The following is a 16,699-nucleotide window of genomic DNA, read 5'->3' as shown; positions in this document are numbered from 1 at the left end:
AACAATATGCATTAAAAGTGTTTAGGACTACTACTGAGAGCAGTATGCTCTCCCCAAAATACAATAAATATGGGAATAAAGAATAAATATCATATCCAAAAAATTGATACAGTGCTCTAAGTCCAACTGAGATTTTAAACACAATCAGAGCCTTTTGTAAAGTATAGCTCTGACATTGCTGCAGAGTCTGAATTGATATTTTTCAAAAAAAAATATCAAAGATACTTGAACAAATGGTTACATCTCATTTTAAAGTTCCATATCAAATCCATCTCCAAAGACTTGGTAATCCAGTTTTCAGATTCTATATTTGATTCTCTCTTTCTTTGTTGGTGTTGTTTAGCATTCCTTACACATCACATCCAAGAATGTAATCGTGAAGAAAAATTCATTCAATTCAGTCAATAAGTGTGAACTTATTCATTTGTCTGTACTTTTTCCCATTTTTGCTTAGTAGCATTCATAAAAAAATAAAGGCACATAAAGATGGATATATTGGTAAAAAATAAAATGTTCTTTGAAATTGTTTGGTTAAAAAAAACATATATTAGGAAATTTATATAATTGCTTCCTGGGATTTTTCAAGAAAATTTGCAGACTAAATAGATAAGTAAAGTAAAACCATACATTAAGTATTTAGCTAAGAATGAAAGGTTTAGAATGTGAAACAATTGGACTATTCAGTTTTTTAAAGATTTTTCTTCCATTATAGAAATATACCATTGCTTGAAATGACATGAATCCACAGTATGAATATGTGACTACATTGTCCTAAAGCATATTAAATACAATCTAGCTGTTATAGGACACTATTTTTTACTTCTTACTAGAAATCAAAAGGGATCTAGGAAGACAGCCAAGAGCATAAGGAATGGGGAGATAACTAAAATAACAAGAACAGACATATAGCTTTAATTCCTTAATCCAGATGAATAACCATAAACCAAGAATAGGAACAGATACTATATATCACACCATATTCTACACACAGTGGCCCAGGACTAGTAAATTTACAATAAAATAGAATAAACCACTGGACATTATAAAAAAGGAACAGATGAACTCTAGAATATGATAATCTGGGGTGTAGTGACATTTCCAACAAAAAGAAAACTACAAAAAGATCCCCTATATTTATATTAATACTGCTCTGTGGCAGCTTGTATCACCTTCCTTTGATTTGTTTTTTTCAGAAAAGGCAATTTTACAACCTGATGAAAGCTAGTCCATTATTGTAGTTATTTTGTCAGTAAGTGTAGTGCACCGAGAAAATGGTCTTGAGGGGCATAAGGGAAAAATGTTACCAAGACAACAGTCAGAAAAAAGAAACCCAAGTCCAGGGCAGAACTGTAACCTGAGAAAACATCTTAGACAAGGCCTTCTGTAGTTCTCACAAAGATAAAGGGAGCAAGGGGGTAAGTGCATTCAGTTTTGCAAGATTCATCTGTCCTTCAAGGCCATTCCCATGTCCCACTACAATGATGCTGAGAAACTTATTTCTTGGTCTTGCAGTATACAATCAGAGAGCGAGGGAGGACCCCTTAAAAGGAAGCCCTGAGGACTTTGTACAATTTCTGCAAGACAAAGTCACTCAGATCCGGATGGGTTTAGACTCCGACTGGGCAGGATCTGATGAGGCGGTGGGAGCAAGTCTTGAAGGTAACATCTGGGTTGACTTTGACCCTGTTTCCATAGATGAAGTGGACAGGATTGGGGGCAGATTGGGGGCCTCCACATGTTTGTTGGACCCATGTCCCTCCTGGCTTGTTGCGGCAACCAGAGAGGTGACTGGAGACTGGATCCAAGTGATTATCAATGCTTCATTGAGGGATGGGATCTTCCCCGCCATACTTAAGGAGGCGGTGGTTCGTCCCCTTCTCAAGAAGCCTGCCCTGGATCCGGCCTCCCTGAACAACTTTCGTCCTGTCTCCAACCTTCGCTTTATAGCAAAGGTTGTTGAGTCTGTGGTGGCATACCAACTTCCACAATTCCTGGAGGAAACAGATTATCTAGACCCATACCAATCGTGTTTCAGGCGTGGACACAGCACGGAAACGGCATTGGTCACCCTGGTGAATGATCTCTGGCGGGTCTGGGATGGGGTTATTCCTCCATTCTGGTGCTACTTGACCTCTCAGTGACTTTCGATACCATCGACCATGGTATCCTACTGCGATGGCTCTGGGGATTGGGGGTGGGGGACACTGTTTTACAGTGGTTCTCCTCCTACCTCTCGGGCCGTACGCAGTTTGTTTGGGTGGGGGGTCAGAGATCCTCCCCGAGGCCCCTCACTTGTGGGGTGCCGCAAGGGTCGGTTCTCTCCCCCCGCTCTTTAACATCTACATGAAACCGCTGGGTGAGATTATTCGCAGCTTCGGGGTGAGGTATCATCAATATGCTGATGATACCCAACTGTACATCTCCACCCCGGATCAACCCAGAGATGCCCTCTCTGTGATGTCTAAGTGCCTGGAGGAGGTACAGGTCTGGATGGGCAGGAACAGGCTCAGACTCAATCCCTCCAAGACTGAGTGGCTGTGGCTACCGGCATCTCGTGATCTAGTATCCCCATCACTTTGGATGGGGAGGGAGTTGCTTACTCCCTCTGAAAGGGTTCGTAATCTTGGCATCCTCTTTGACTCACGTCTGTTCTTGGTAGATCATCTAATGGCTGTGACAAGGGGGGGGCTTTTGCACAGGTTCACCTGGTGCGCCAGTTACGCCCTTTCCTAGACAGGGATGCCCTCCGCACAGTCACTCATGCTTTCATCATTCCTCGGTTGGATTACTGCAATGCCCTCTACATGGGGCTGCCCTTGGAGTGCACCCGAAGGCTCCATCTGGTCCAGAATGCGGCCACGCGGGTTGTTACGGGAGCTTCCCGCTACTCCCATGTAACACCTCTCCAGCGCGAGCTGCACTGGCTGCCGGTGGCCCTTCGGATCCGCTTCAAGGTGCTGGTACTTACCTATAAAGCCCTTCATGGCATGGGCCCGGGGTACTTGCAGGACCATCTCCTACTGGCCTCCCACCGCCCAGTGCGCTCACATAGGACTGCCCTCCTCCGGGTGCCATCAGATAGACAATGTCGGCTGGCGGCCCCCAGGATGAGGACGTTCTCTGTGGCTGCACAGGCCCTCTGGAATGGGTTACCCACTGGGCTCCGGATGGCCTCATCCTAACCTCTGGATGGCCTCATCCTGACCTCCACACTTTCCACACCGAGCTGAAGACATGGCATTTTCAGCAAATTCCCTGATATGTTGCAAGGTTTTTTAATTGTCTGGGATTTTTAATTGACTAATTTTAGCACTTGGATTGTTGTGTTGTTTTTATTTTGTGAGCCGCCCCGAGTCCTACGGGAGAAGGGCGGCATATAAATTTGAAAAATAAATAAATAAATATACTACTGAGGTAAGCAGTAACATTTCCTTTTATGTGTACATGTCAAAAAATTGGCTAAACCATAAATGGGTTACCATTATAATGAGTGAAAATTTCACAATTTACTCATTTACTCTATGTAAACCTTGGGAATAGCATTTCTGTCAGGATGAGTGGTTATATAAATGTTTTAAAGAAAAAAAGAAATGGAACCAATTCTAATTAGCTTTGAATTAGTAGTACTCAAGTACTCAAAAAAGTACTTGAATTGATTTGGGCATGGCATTTCAGAAGGGACGGGAACTGAATTTGAGCTGATTCAGAATTCTAGATTCTAGGAGCCTTGGTAGTACAGTGGTCTAAAGCACCCTGTTATTAAGACCAGCTGCCTGCAATTACTGCAGGTTTGAATCTCACCAGGCTCAAGGTTGACTCAGCCTTCCATCCTTTCTAAGGTAGGTAAATTGAGGACCCAGTTGTCGGGGCAATAAGCTGACTTTGTATAAATATACAAAAGAATGAAGGCTATTGCTTAGCACATTGTAAGCCGCCCTGAGTCTCCGGAAAAGGGCGGCATAAAAATCAAATTAAAATTAAAAAAAAATTAAAAAAAATAGATAGGGATAAGATTTGTGCATAGGCTACAACAAATACAACACAAAATGCTCAAAGCTGGGATTTTGTCCCCGTAAGAAGACATTAACCTTGCAAAGCTCAGTTTCAATGGTTTTAGCCAATTTCTTTTCATTTTTTTAAAAAAAAGAATACTTACATACTTCTTCATTCAGTGCAGAGAGAATTGGTGGAGTCCTTGGTGCACTCTGAGTTTGGTTGTTTTGCTTGCAGACATTTCATCATCCAACTAGATATAATAATAATCATTGCTAGTTAGTGTGGGTTTGTTTCCTGTTTATATATAGTAACTTACCCTGCCAGTGTTGGTGGAGATGTGGTTTTCTCCTGGTTAGTTCTTTGATTAGGGTATTGTTTTCTGCTTGGTTCTTTATCTTAGTAGTTCCTTGATTGGGAACTTCACTATATGCTCCTTTGAATATATACAAACTTTTAAAACACCTGGTGCAAAATTTTCTCTCAAAATTTTGTACCAGGTGTTTTAAAAGTTTGTATATATTCAAAGGAGCATATAGTGAACTTCACTGAAACAATCTCAGGGGCTGCCACAAAGAAGAGGGAGTCCAACTATTCTCCAAAGCACCTGACTGTAGAACAAGAAGCAAGGGGTGGAAACTAATCAAGAAGAGAAGCAACTTAGAACTAAGGAGAAATTTCCTGACAGTTAGAACAATTAATCTGTGGAACAACTTGCCTCCAGAAGTTGTGAATGCTCCAACACTGGAAATGTTTAAGAAGATGTTGGATAACCATTTGTCTGAAGTGGTGTAGGGTTTCCTGCCTGGGCAGGGGGTTGGACTAGAAGACCTCCAAGGTCCCTTCCAACTCTGTTATTCTATTCTAATGCAGTATCCTACGCCAACTATTAAATACAAACTTTAAAAATTAAGTTCTTGTTTTTCTGGGGTATCAGGAGGGCTGGCCTAGCTGATTTGCAAGGATCCTGGACAAAATTCTCTTATCCTTATCCAGGCTTGATTGTAAACAGTATTGGTTTTCTGGCAATGTCCATGTTAGTTAATTAGCAAGGTCAACAGAAACAGACTCACACAGCAAGGAACACTGCTACAAAATCAGGCAGGCCACAGAGAAAGACTTTCATACTTCCATACTTCTGCTGCCATTACCACCACATTTTCTTTAAAAATATTCAATAGTACAATGCAAGCTTGGCATACATTCACTTACCATAAATATGAAGTTATTTCAATCTGCTGCAGATTATGAACGTAAGGTTTGAACCCAAAGTGTATTCTAGACTAGGGGTCTCCAACCTTGGCAACTTTAAGCCTGGCAGGCTTCAACTCCCAGAGTTCTGGAAGTTGAAGTCCTCCAGGGTTAAAGTTGCCAAGGTTGGAGACCCCTGTTCTAGACCAGTCACATATTCTTGACTCCTGAGTGGAATTCTTACTTGTGCTGACAGGGACAGAATAAAAGAAAATTAACCTTCTATTGGTACGAGAAAAAGCAAATGTTAAGGTACATGGCTGGCTGAATAAAAGAAGTTGAGAGTTGATAAAGTGAATGAAGCAACGTTAGCCTGCCCACCCAGTTCTGAAAGACAGAGAGTTTCATAAGGTGATAAGGCCTTTTGGCTGATGACTGCTCTGTGAATGTCAAGGAGCCCATCACACCATTCATTTTCATGATGAACTGAAAGAACAACAACATTGTGTATTTGTCTGGTAGGATCTCTGAAGCAGCAGAAATGCTATTGAATTTTCATTTCAGAAGGCTTCTAATAAATACCGATCCAACAAATTCCATTTGTCTTTTGAATCCAGGGCCCTTTTCAGTTCATGAATCTGTGTTAAATGGATGATTAATCAATGTTGATTGAACTGAATCTCCAAACTGAACCTTGCATGCCATGTTATTTGAATCATTATAAAATTTACTGCAATGCTGCATTCACAGCTGAGGTTTATTGTGCAATTATTTCAGAAGCATATAATAAACTACAGTCAAAATATGTCTTAAAATGACCAAAGAATTGCAACGATATTCTTTGCAAGTTTAACATCTTTGTCTATTGCTATTAGTTTTTCTATTAATTTTTTCTTAGCAAAATTGGTTGAACCTCTGGTATTTAATAGTGTGAATGACATTGTTTAAAAATAAAGGCTTAATTTATAATCTGAGCACTGACAGTTTATTTTATAAGGCTTTTATTGCCATCTTTATTTTAAAAAAAAACCTTACAGCTCAGTTGACTATACTCTAAGCTTCCAAAATACTGGTTTTAATGGTGGAAATGTACCATTAAAACCAATTTTTACCAACAGTTATTCAATATTCCCTTTTAAGTTACTTATTAAGGGACAATATGTTGAATATACATAAGGTACCCATTAAGATTCAATATGTTCTAAGGCATTTGTAGCTATGTGTGAAAATCTGTGCTATCAATCACCTTCCTAATAAGAAAGGTAAATTGCTTTGCTGTTGTTCTGTGCCTTTGGGAGAACTCAAGGATCAAATTTAATAGCTTTTTCCCCCTGTCATCGTCAAGGCTATTGTGCCATTAACTATAAACTAATGCTGAAAGCCAACACTCAGCATAATGAGATTTAAAAAAAAAATTGATCAGGCAGTGCAAAGTTGTAGGAAGTTTCATTCTCATTTGTCTCAAAAAATACAATAGTGAGTAGTAGTAATAACAGAAGTAGCAGTAGCAGCAATAATAATAGTAAAGTTGTAAATGTACAGCTCTAATAATAATTTTTCTTTACAAAAAAGGAAAAATAAGAAGGAATATTACTATAGCAAGTTACTTTTTCAAAGTTAGACTCAAAATGGCCAACTTTGGTTTTTCCACCCACTCAACCACCACCACCCTGCATCACATTAAAAGCATCTCAGGCTGGGAGGAACTATGAAAAGAGTCAACAAAATAATTTACATAGTGTATATTTGGGTTTTAAGTTAATATAAACTTATCAAGAACTTGTACTTTTCAATGTGACTGAAAAGAAATATGATTTACTACCTCATAGATGGCAAAATTGGGTAGTTAAACTACCCAAATGCCAATTGCTCCAAGTTAGCTGAAAATGATAAAAATCCTTGGAGTCTACTGTTCATTTGCTGAATGTTGCTTATAGTTGCTAAAGGGCTTGTGTCTCTTTTTGTTTCATCCTGGATCCCTAAAGTCCAGGAGAAGCTGCAGAGAAATTATCTATAGAGTCAGTTACTGATAGAAGAGTTACATCCTTAAGTTGGAAAGCTGAGAAGCAAGTTTAGAGTAAATTTGTCTAAAAATGTAGTTGCCAAAAAATGTAGTTAGCCTTGGGGGTGGCAGCTGTTGCAGGTTCTTACAATACCTCAGTGACAGTTCCATAAGTTTCTGAAATGCTCTTTTATCTTGAAATTCCATCCCTACTCGGAGGATTCAGGCATCATTGCTTGCCCCCACCCTTCATTTCACTGCCTATCTAGACCTGTTAGCATCAAATACTGGAGTTCATTACTTTTCTGTAGCTCCTACTAGGCTAAAATGAACAGGCTACACTAAAAGTAATAGCATGCTCTATTTAATTAAAGTTCGGCTTTCAGATGTCTCAGTTAATGAGAGCTTTAAGATTGATAATAAGCTGACTGTTACATCTTATTTCTCACATAATAAGGTGAGAAAAATATGTTCAGTAGCTAGATATTTGATGCCAAAATAACTTGGCATGGAGGCTGGGATGGCAAATACTTTTTGTGTTTTGTGAGAGGCAGAAAACGCGACATGTGGTGAGAGACTATACTCTGAAAAGGCAAAGCAGTCAAGAAAGATGCTCTTGACCCTTTTCCGAGGTCTTATTTCTCACCTGCAAGTTCTGCCATTGGTTGCTTTTCCCTGAGAAAACAGGCTCTAGTTCCCAGGAGAGGGGGGAAAATAGCTGCAAAAACTGAAGCAACAAGAAAATCATGCAACCTTTTTCTCCTTGATTAGATGTCTGAAGCAGAAAGATGAGTAGCATCTTTCACACTCAACAGTCAATTTTATTGCTATATTTTTATAGTTTGCAGATTTCCATCAGTATATCTGTTTTCTGCTAAACTCAGAAGGTAGGCAGGCAGGCAGGCAGGCAGGCAGGCAGGCAGGCAGGAATTTTAAAAATATGGAGAGAGAGATAATGCTCCTAAGTGAGTTTCCTCACCTCTCCAGGGATATGCCCATCCTTCAATCAGAAAAGAATGTTCCCCACCTTTTCCTTAACATTCATGTTGCTCTAATACAGAAATGGAGAAGCCCTTCTGGCTTGAGGGCAGAATTAGACACCGAAGTCATGCCCAAAATGGACAGAGCCTCCTCATTGCTGGTATGGAGACACAGACTGTAATTTTTTTTGATCTGTTCATTAACACATCCTATGTGCCTATGCACATCCCACACATATATTTTCATATATTGTCCTGCCATGTAGAACTCTTTTAGAGAACATGCAACTTGTCCAACAAGGCTTCCTCCCTCTGCTCTCGCGTGCAACAATAAAGCTCTATAAAACTTCCACCAGCCCTACTAGGGCCATATAAAAATTTGGTGAAAGACAAGCAGATTATATTTCCTTATGAGGAAATTGTGGGTAGAAGGGATTAAACTTCCTCTTCCTAGTTATGAACAACCAAAATGCTGTCTGATCAGCAAGTATGTTTTGAAAAGTTTCTGACATCAGTTAATTGGATTGTAATGCAATGCAGGAAAAATATCATATATCTCATCAGAGGCAGGTTTTCATGGATGAAACAAGCTTCCTCATTGCCTGGACATTTTCCATTCCTGTTCTAGCTTTTTAAATTTTCCAGCATAATTAAGAATATACCTAGCTTGAGTTCCCTTTCTAGGTCCAGTGATAAATTGACAATCTTGATTCTCTTTCTTATTATTCATGATTTATCTTTCCTTACATAGCTAAAACAGAGAGCCAAAATTAGGGATTTGTCCTGCTTTTTTAGCTTTGCTTGGATAGGCTCTCGGGATTCAAAATAGTCCTTTATATTGTTCAAGCTGCTTGCTTTGGACAGAATGCCAGGACCATTTTCTGTACTATTTATACTAAAAATATAAATATGAGTGGCATTTCTTTCTGTTGGCTTTCAATGCCTATGGATGTAAAAAGAATCAACCCACTATCATCTGGTATTTTGCAAGTCAAAGTGTCACTCCAACTTAATGAAATTTAATAATGAATGTAAAAGACTCCCTATTTTGGTTTCAGAAAAGAGTTGATGTTTCTTTTGAAGCTAAATTTGGCTCGTATATTTTTGCCAATGGAACTGTGATTGAGAAGGGCTTAACTTTTGCCCAAGCATTGACACTACCAGCACCCTTCTGTAGATGTGTGAATTAATGTTTCCTATTTTTGTTCATGTTCTAATTAATTGGAAGATTAGTAGATTCTTTTAAATGAAATATATCAAGATATTTTGCATCCTTACAGCCATCCTTCCATTTCTTTGGGGAAAAATAAAACAATATATTAATTTGCCAATCCTGAAATTGGCCATGCTAAGCCTTATTAAAAGGCATTCCAGAATTTTTGGGGAGGGAGGTTAGAGATCACAGCAGAGAGCATCAGAGGCATATCGGAGTTATCTAGGGGAGCCTGCACAAATTTTATCAGAGCATGTATAGAATTACAAAACAATTGAAACCCTGGTACAAGAGGAGACATCAGGAACTGCCTTTATTTGTGCAACAGTACAACATTTTGTGCAGCTTTCCAATCCAATCAGTTTAGAAATGACAGATTAAAGCATTAAAGAAACAGAATGTCAGTTTTCAATATTAATTTTGAAATGTGCTGAGTTCTTGAACCTCCAACTTCCTATACACTCTAATCTGATTTCCATGGGGGATTAGTTCCACATTATCAACCTACTATGGAGTTACTAGGAGCTGAGTTTGACTCAATGATATCTCTATATTTTATCTTGACCCAGCATCCCTTTTTAAATAGTTTTAATGTTTTCCTAAAATGTTTAACCATGAACACCTGTGTCAATCTTCATTCAAATCATAGGTGCATGAGTATTCAGCATGGGTTGCTATCTCTGGTTTAGTCTGGGAGGTTCTCTGAGAAGGATCCTGTTAGTAGGCTAATTTTGCCATATCCTCTCCTGTGATACAAGGCAAATTTCGTAACTGCACATCCAAATTAAACTAAGCCCCTGACCTGCAGATTTAACAAGGTACTACTCCTGTAATGCATGTTCTACCAACATAGCTCTACAACCACTGCAATGGTGTCTTCAGAACTGGAACATTGATTAATGTTTCAGTTTGACCTGCAGCACAGAAATAATAGCAAACGAAAATATGATTGGGCTGCAATATTTCTGAGTTTTCTTTTGATTGTTTCACTCAACTTCTTTAAAACCCTAGGTATGTCCATTAATTTGTAGACGTCTCATTTGCTTGCCTCCAGCTTCTTCATGCAGAATGCTACAGATGTCATATGCATTGACTTGGATTTTAAGACAATGTGATTTGCACTTCTGTGCATGTTCCCTGATATATTCTCTATCTGGCAATGCAACACAGCAAATAACTCAGTAGCTCTCTTTAAAGGAGCAACTACGGTATTCACCTGATCTTAAATACTTGGTCCTTTTTTGGAACGTTTTATAATTGTTGGTTACCTGGGGTTTGCAAGACAGGTAACATTAACAGGACTAATGTTATTACTGCTTAATTAAAATGATCTTCTCCACAAGATTGGAATCTGTGATCTATAACAAGCATGGGTCAATCAAATTTTAGTGCTTTCCCCATTGATTTCAGTAGAAAGTTAAGCATCTTCTTAAATCTTTGACTACAATCAATGCAATTTAAATGCCCAAAACAGTGGCTGGATGATATCCATCATATACCCTAATGTTTCTAACTTAGCATTAATAGCTTTGAATTCAAAATAAAACCCTTTACTTTTATAAGTAAAAGTCTTCCTTACCTATATAGCCAAGGGTAATTTTATTTTAAACCATATGTATATTAAATTTCACAAGGATTAGAAAAGCATACAAAAATATGGTCCATTTCATCATACCAGCATTTGCCTGAAGAAAATAAATAAACAAGTGGAGTTTGTAGAAGTGAACTAAAAATTAAGATGTCTAGAAATTTCCTTTTGAAAGAAAGGTGGTTCTTAAATAATATCTGTTAAAAATATAATTTTCCTGAAGTTTAAACTATATTCTTTCCTTAATAAGATGGCGCATCATTAAATAATTCACAGTTCTTCAAAGCAACCACATAAGATAAAGGGTCAATGTTCCTAAATTTTATTGATAACTATTTACATGATAGGCTATTTAAAACAGAGCTTTAAGAAGTTATTTGTGTTAAACCTAACTTGGAACATAGTTAAATAAACCAATAAATGACATATTTTTTAAATTATATTTTTCAGCTTTGGTTTAATATTTGCTGTTTCATAACTATGCCATGTATAAGCAAGAAAATAGGTCTACAACTACTCAGGTCCCCAGCTAGACATGATGGTATATAATAAAATAAATGTGCTAATGACAAATTACAAACTCTACCCTTTCCCACTTGTGTTGCAGAATCATTCACAATACATTAGTGGCAGGTTTGCATTGTAGCATTGCAACACATGCTTTGTCACTTATACCACTTCTGTAGACACCCCCAATCTACCATTGAGATGACAGACCATTTAGAAAGCTGGCCATAATAACAAAACACAAATTATTAGAAAGAAATCCAGTCATTAATTATTGTCAATATTTATGCAAATAGAGAAGTAAGCCTATAACAGATCTCGATAAAGAATCCTGAAAAACATGATATTGAAACATTTGGATAAGAAATCTTTAAATCAGGAAATATCAGGATATAATGTTTATTAATAATTTTTCCATTATTTATTTCTTGGAATCCATATTCATTGCCTTTCTGCCAATATTCAAAGCAGGCCTGTTGACAATAAACATGACAACCCTAAAGATTGATATCTATAGGACAGATTTTGTACTGTGGTTTCTGGCATGCCTATTGGCTGGATCTTTCAAATGCCTGAATTTTAAACCCCTCATTTGGAGTAAGCAAATATATTTCTAATAATACCCAAATTAGTTTCAGGACTTTCATAAGCTTCCCTTTTACTATGATAGTAATTATATATCAGCTGCTAAAACGTTGAAGAGTATACAAGGATCACCTTCATAAGCAACAACAAGCAGCAGGTGACACCTACACATGGATGTAAAACAGCACTCACCAGCTTCAACTTTTATATAAAATTATTAGTCATAGTTAAACATTGTATTCTGATAGACCATTCACAGCAAAATAACTGACTTGAGATAAAATAGACCTTGTTCTAGAAAAAATAACATTGTACTCTAGAAAATATGAATTGATATTCAAAAGAACTTTCAGTGTATTAAGAATGTTGTTGTTGGTATTTTATTTCTATTGTGTTGTAGAAAAAATACCTAGCGGATGAGCAATACATAGGGCATGTGGTATTTTATTTTATTTTATTTTATTTTTATAAATTTCCTCACTTTCCTCATTTCCACCCCACCCCCCATTTTCTAGGCTTGAATCGCCTACAAGATCTTTGATAATGGAAGCTCCAAAGGGAATACAAGTGAGTGCAGCTGCAGGGGACTTGAAAGCCACTTGTAGAAAAGAACTACATTTGCAGTCTACAGAAGGGGAGGTAAGCCTTATTAGAGAACCATATTCATTAGTGAAATCCAATGCATGTTTACTTGGACACTAGTCCATTATATGGTGTTTAGAACTGGAGCCTTAAATTAATTTTATTTCTCTCTATCTTGCAATAAAGTCCATCACATTTAATTGCATGTGCATATTAAAAAAATGTGTGCTTGATAGCATCTTTACCTTTGAGCAGCTGATGTTTGATCTGATTCTGGAGGACATTAGATTTATGGTCACATCAGTTCTTGCTCCAAATATTTGTTACTGTTTATTATCTCTGGAGGAAAGACAAACCCATTAAGATGTTCTGTTCCAGGTACCTAATGGGTCCAGATGGATACCAGATGGACACTGGAGGGAGTTTTGTTAAGAACTTAATGTATTACTGGAATTAAAAGGCAGGCATGATTTTTCTACGTTCCTTTCTGGGAAACATGTTGGTTTACTAAGAACCTCTGGAAAATGATGTTGGAGTTCACACTACTTGACATCTTCTATGGCTTACTTTGACATGATCGTTTCTGTTCCATTCTGATTTGACCTTATACCACTCAGATTCCAGAATCCTTTCTGGCTGCCGAGGCCTTTACCTCTTCCTTTCCTCTGTTATTTGGCCACACTGCACAGTGCACACTTGTGCACACACAAACATAACCTTCCCATGATTCCAGTTGCAGGATCTTTTCCCCTACATCTTCTTTGGGTGCCTTATTTCCTTACCTTTAACAACTGTTCTTCATCTTTCTCCTAACGACATTCTGAAATCTAGCTGCACTCCAGCAGTTTGACATGCAACCAAGACTCCTGCTCAAGGAAACTCTTTAAGGAAATGGCTTCATTTTGTCTTAGGTGAATAAAATTTAAACAAAAAAATCCTCCTACATTTTGGCTTCATTGTCATCCTCTCATGAAGGTCATTTTGTTGCAATGGTACCAACAAAATACATTTTAACCTCTTCTGGACTTGCGCCAACTTTACTATAACCACAAGGTTGTGTGCAGATGTTATGTATTCAATTTCTTGATCATTTTATGTTTCCGTAAGCTCATTGCAACTCTGTGAAGTAGTTAAGAAAAAGGATCTGGCCCATAGTTTTCCAGTTTATTTTCATGGCTTAAGATGAATGGAATATTAGATATAAATATAAAAACACTCCAAATCCTTACTCCACATGTCTCTGGGTTCTTGAACATTTAATTAGTGTATTTTAGCAGCTGTTTCTAGAATCATTTTGTAAAGAATATGTTGAATCCTTTAGGAGTAAATGGGATTCTGAAGCATTTTGGCTACTGTTATATATCAAGACAAAAAGTATTTTAACTGAAGATACTGGCAAATATTATATAAATTATAATTCTACAACTATCAAGATAACCATCATTTGTTCCTATTCCATATTCTAAGCTTCATACTCTTTATACAATTTTTGTTGGTTCTCCCACAAAGTTTTTTCTATTTCCAAATTTTGATTCCCCTAGAATATTAATTCATCACAATCATAAGAATCAAACAAAAGTTGAATTCCACATTACTGTATTAAAATAATCATTAGCTCTTCAGTTTAACTTTCCTAGCTTTCACCACAATGCTGATAGTTTTAGGGAAGGTGGGGCAGGTATTGCGGCTGTTGGATATGTTTTTATCTCTTCTCTATCATTAATTACCAACTAATCTCTTCCTAACTACCCAACAAAGGTCTTCAGCTAATAGATGGAAATCTACCTTTGCACGTTCTTTCAAATAAGCAGTTTTATTGACCAGCAATCTAAATCCATATCAGTAGCTCATAAATTACAACCCTTTCCAGACTGTTCTTTTCCTAGGTGATATTAACAACTGGGAGAATGAACAAATGAACAAATGAACAAGAAGAAAGGGAAACAGTTGCAGAATTGTGGGAATTACATATTGCCTTCTCACTTACAGTGCACTTTTCAAACTTCATTATGCTGATGGACACTAATGTAGGAGTATAATTGCTACATTAGTAATGGGAATATGCATAATCTCTTCTCTAAGTGGAACTGACGAATGGCTACAGTTAAATCAGAATCACCAAAGAGTACAGTGTTGTATGCTTTTTATTTTTCAGAGCTCAGACCCTTATGTCCTTATGCACTACTTCAGCCTTTTGCTCTATTTCAACACTTAAACACCGGGGAGGGGGGAGGAATTGTATGGTATCAAAAATAAGGACAGCTGGGATTGAACAAAGAAAGGCATTCCTGCCAGCCACTGGGTTGCCATGATGTCCAGTTAACCTGTAAAGAGCCTGATTCTGCTATTTTGTAATAACTGAATTTCATTCTGAAATACAGAGAAGGGCATCATCATCTCTATTTTAGTGGTCTGTTTTAGAGAATCCAAGAACATATCAATGAAGTCCTGCAGTAAAAGTAATTCATTTTCCTCTTTTCTTTCTTTTTTTCCCCTAGATATTTTTAAATGCAGACTCAATCCGGCTAGGAAATCTACCGCTGGGGTCTTTCCCCTCATCCTCCTCACCAAGTTCATCGGCAACAAGACAGACTATCTATGAAATCTGTGTTTGTCCCAATGGCAAACTCTACCTATCCCCTGCAGGAGTAGGATCCACATGTCAGTCCAGTGGCAACATCTGCTTGTGGAGCTGAAGACACCAGAATCCTTCTCCTCCTCCTCTTTCTCCTCCTCCTCCTCCTCACACCAGAATAGCCTTTTTGTTACTGTCCCTCTGCTTCACGGTTCTGCTTGATTTCCCTCGTTTGATCATGAAGCTCTACGCGGCCTCCTGGATCTCTTCCAGCCCAAGCAAGGAGCCAAATAGAGCCTTCTCTTCTGGCTTATGGAGCTCCATGATGGAAGATAGAAGGCCTAATAAAATGGTTGTCTTCACCAGGGAATCTGGATCTTCGTATCACTTTTTGTCCAAAAGGGAGAAATACACAGGTGCCTTGGCTATACATGAAGTGAAGCACATTGTTTTAGAATTTTTTTGAGCAGGAACTGTATACGAGAAACTGCACATATATACATAATTATATAGAGATAGATATACTACTATAGAAATTGGCCCAGAATCTAAAGTTGAGATAAATTGGTATGACAAATAACTCTACTGTCTGAAAGCACAATTTTCATACACCCATAACTTTTGGATGTAAACTTTTATCCCAGAATTTTAAGACTTCAAAGCATTGTGTAACATTTGCTTTACTAAACAAGTAAACTTCATATTTCATATTTTAAACAGCAAGAGACAGAATCCCTCTCTGAGTGATAATCTTTTTCCCCTCCCTTCAGGGCATTGTTATTATTTGTCTCCTTCATACAGGTTTTGTGAGTTAGATACACACTTTACAAGTCATCAGAATTGTTACCTATTCAAAACTTTTATTTCTGTGCTGATTTTGAATGATTTGTTTGTGCATGTGAAGTAACATTTAACAACAGTTTTCCTCTCAATCATTTGAATGCATCTAATGCAGCCACACTATTAAAGAAAAGGGAGTCTGTTGACCTGATGGCCCACAGAGCAAAATATACATATGATTAATACATTTTGCTTCTCAATGAACAAGAAAACCCTAATATATATAAATGTCTAGAGATGGAGAAAAGATGAGGTCACTGAGGGTGTTTTCTACAAAGAATATCTTAGATACTTTGCCCAAAATATAGTGACTTATAATGGGAACAAGAGCCATGTCCTGGTTTTAAATGAGAATTTCTTCATTTCTATTTCATTACAGCAAAGGAGGCAAATCTATGCACGCATAAATGTTCCTTTGATTGAAATAAACAAAAGAGTAATGCCAGAGTTCCTAAGGAACTAATGGACTGGACTGCAGTAGTTTCATATTAACAAAGCCATTAGATTACAAGGTTTGGTAATTAATACTATATAGAACAACTGCAGTGATAGCCAGTTGGAATGTTAATGTTGTCATTTTAAACAGTGATTATACTATTTGTAATGGCTAAGATAACTTAAGGTGGCTAAGATAACTTAAGAT

The 16,699-nt window shown here is 37.6% G+C and overlaps 1 protein-coding gene across 1 annotated transcript in view; it reads left to right on the top strand.

Annotated features, from left to right (window-relative positions):
* The window catches only part of SGCZ (sarcoglycan zeta), a 579,653-nt gene extending 564,067 nt beyond the window's left edge, over positions 1-15,586 (top strand). The window contains exons 7-8 of the mRNA XM_034442790.3: positions 12,575-12,698; positions 15,140-15,586. Coding sequence (XP_034298681.1) covers positions 12,575-12,698; positions 15,140-15,337 — 322 coding nt within the window. The 3' untranslated portion in view covers positions 15,338-15,586. The remainder of the gene's footprint in view (positions 1-12,574; positions 12,699-15,139) is intronic.
* The last annotated feature ends 1,113 nt before the right edge of the window (positions 15,587-16,699 follow it).

Source organism: Pantherophis guttatus, chromosome 8 (genome assembly GCF_059756535.1).
Source record: "Pantherophis guttatus breed Tessera chromosome 8, ASM5975653v1, whole genome shotgun sequence".
In the NCBI taxonomy this organism is placed as follows: domain Eukaryota; kingdom Metazoa; phylum Chordata; class Lepidosauria; order Squamata; family Colubridae; genus Pantherophis; species Pantherophis guttatus.
The sequence above is the reverse complement of the archived record's forward strand: the minus strand, read 5'-3'. Positions and strand labels throughout refer to the sequence as shown.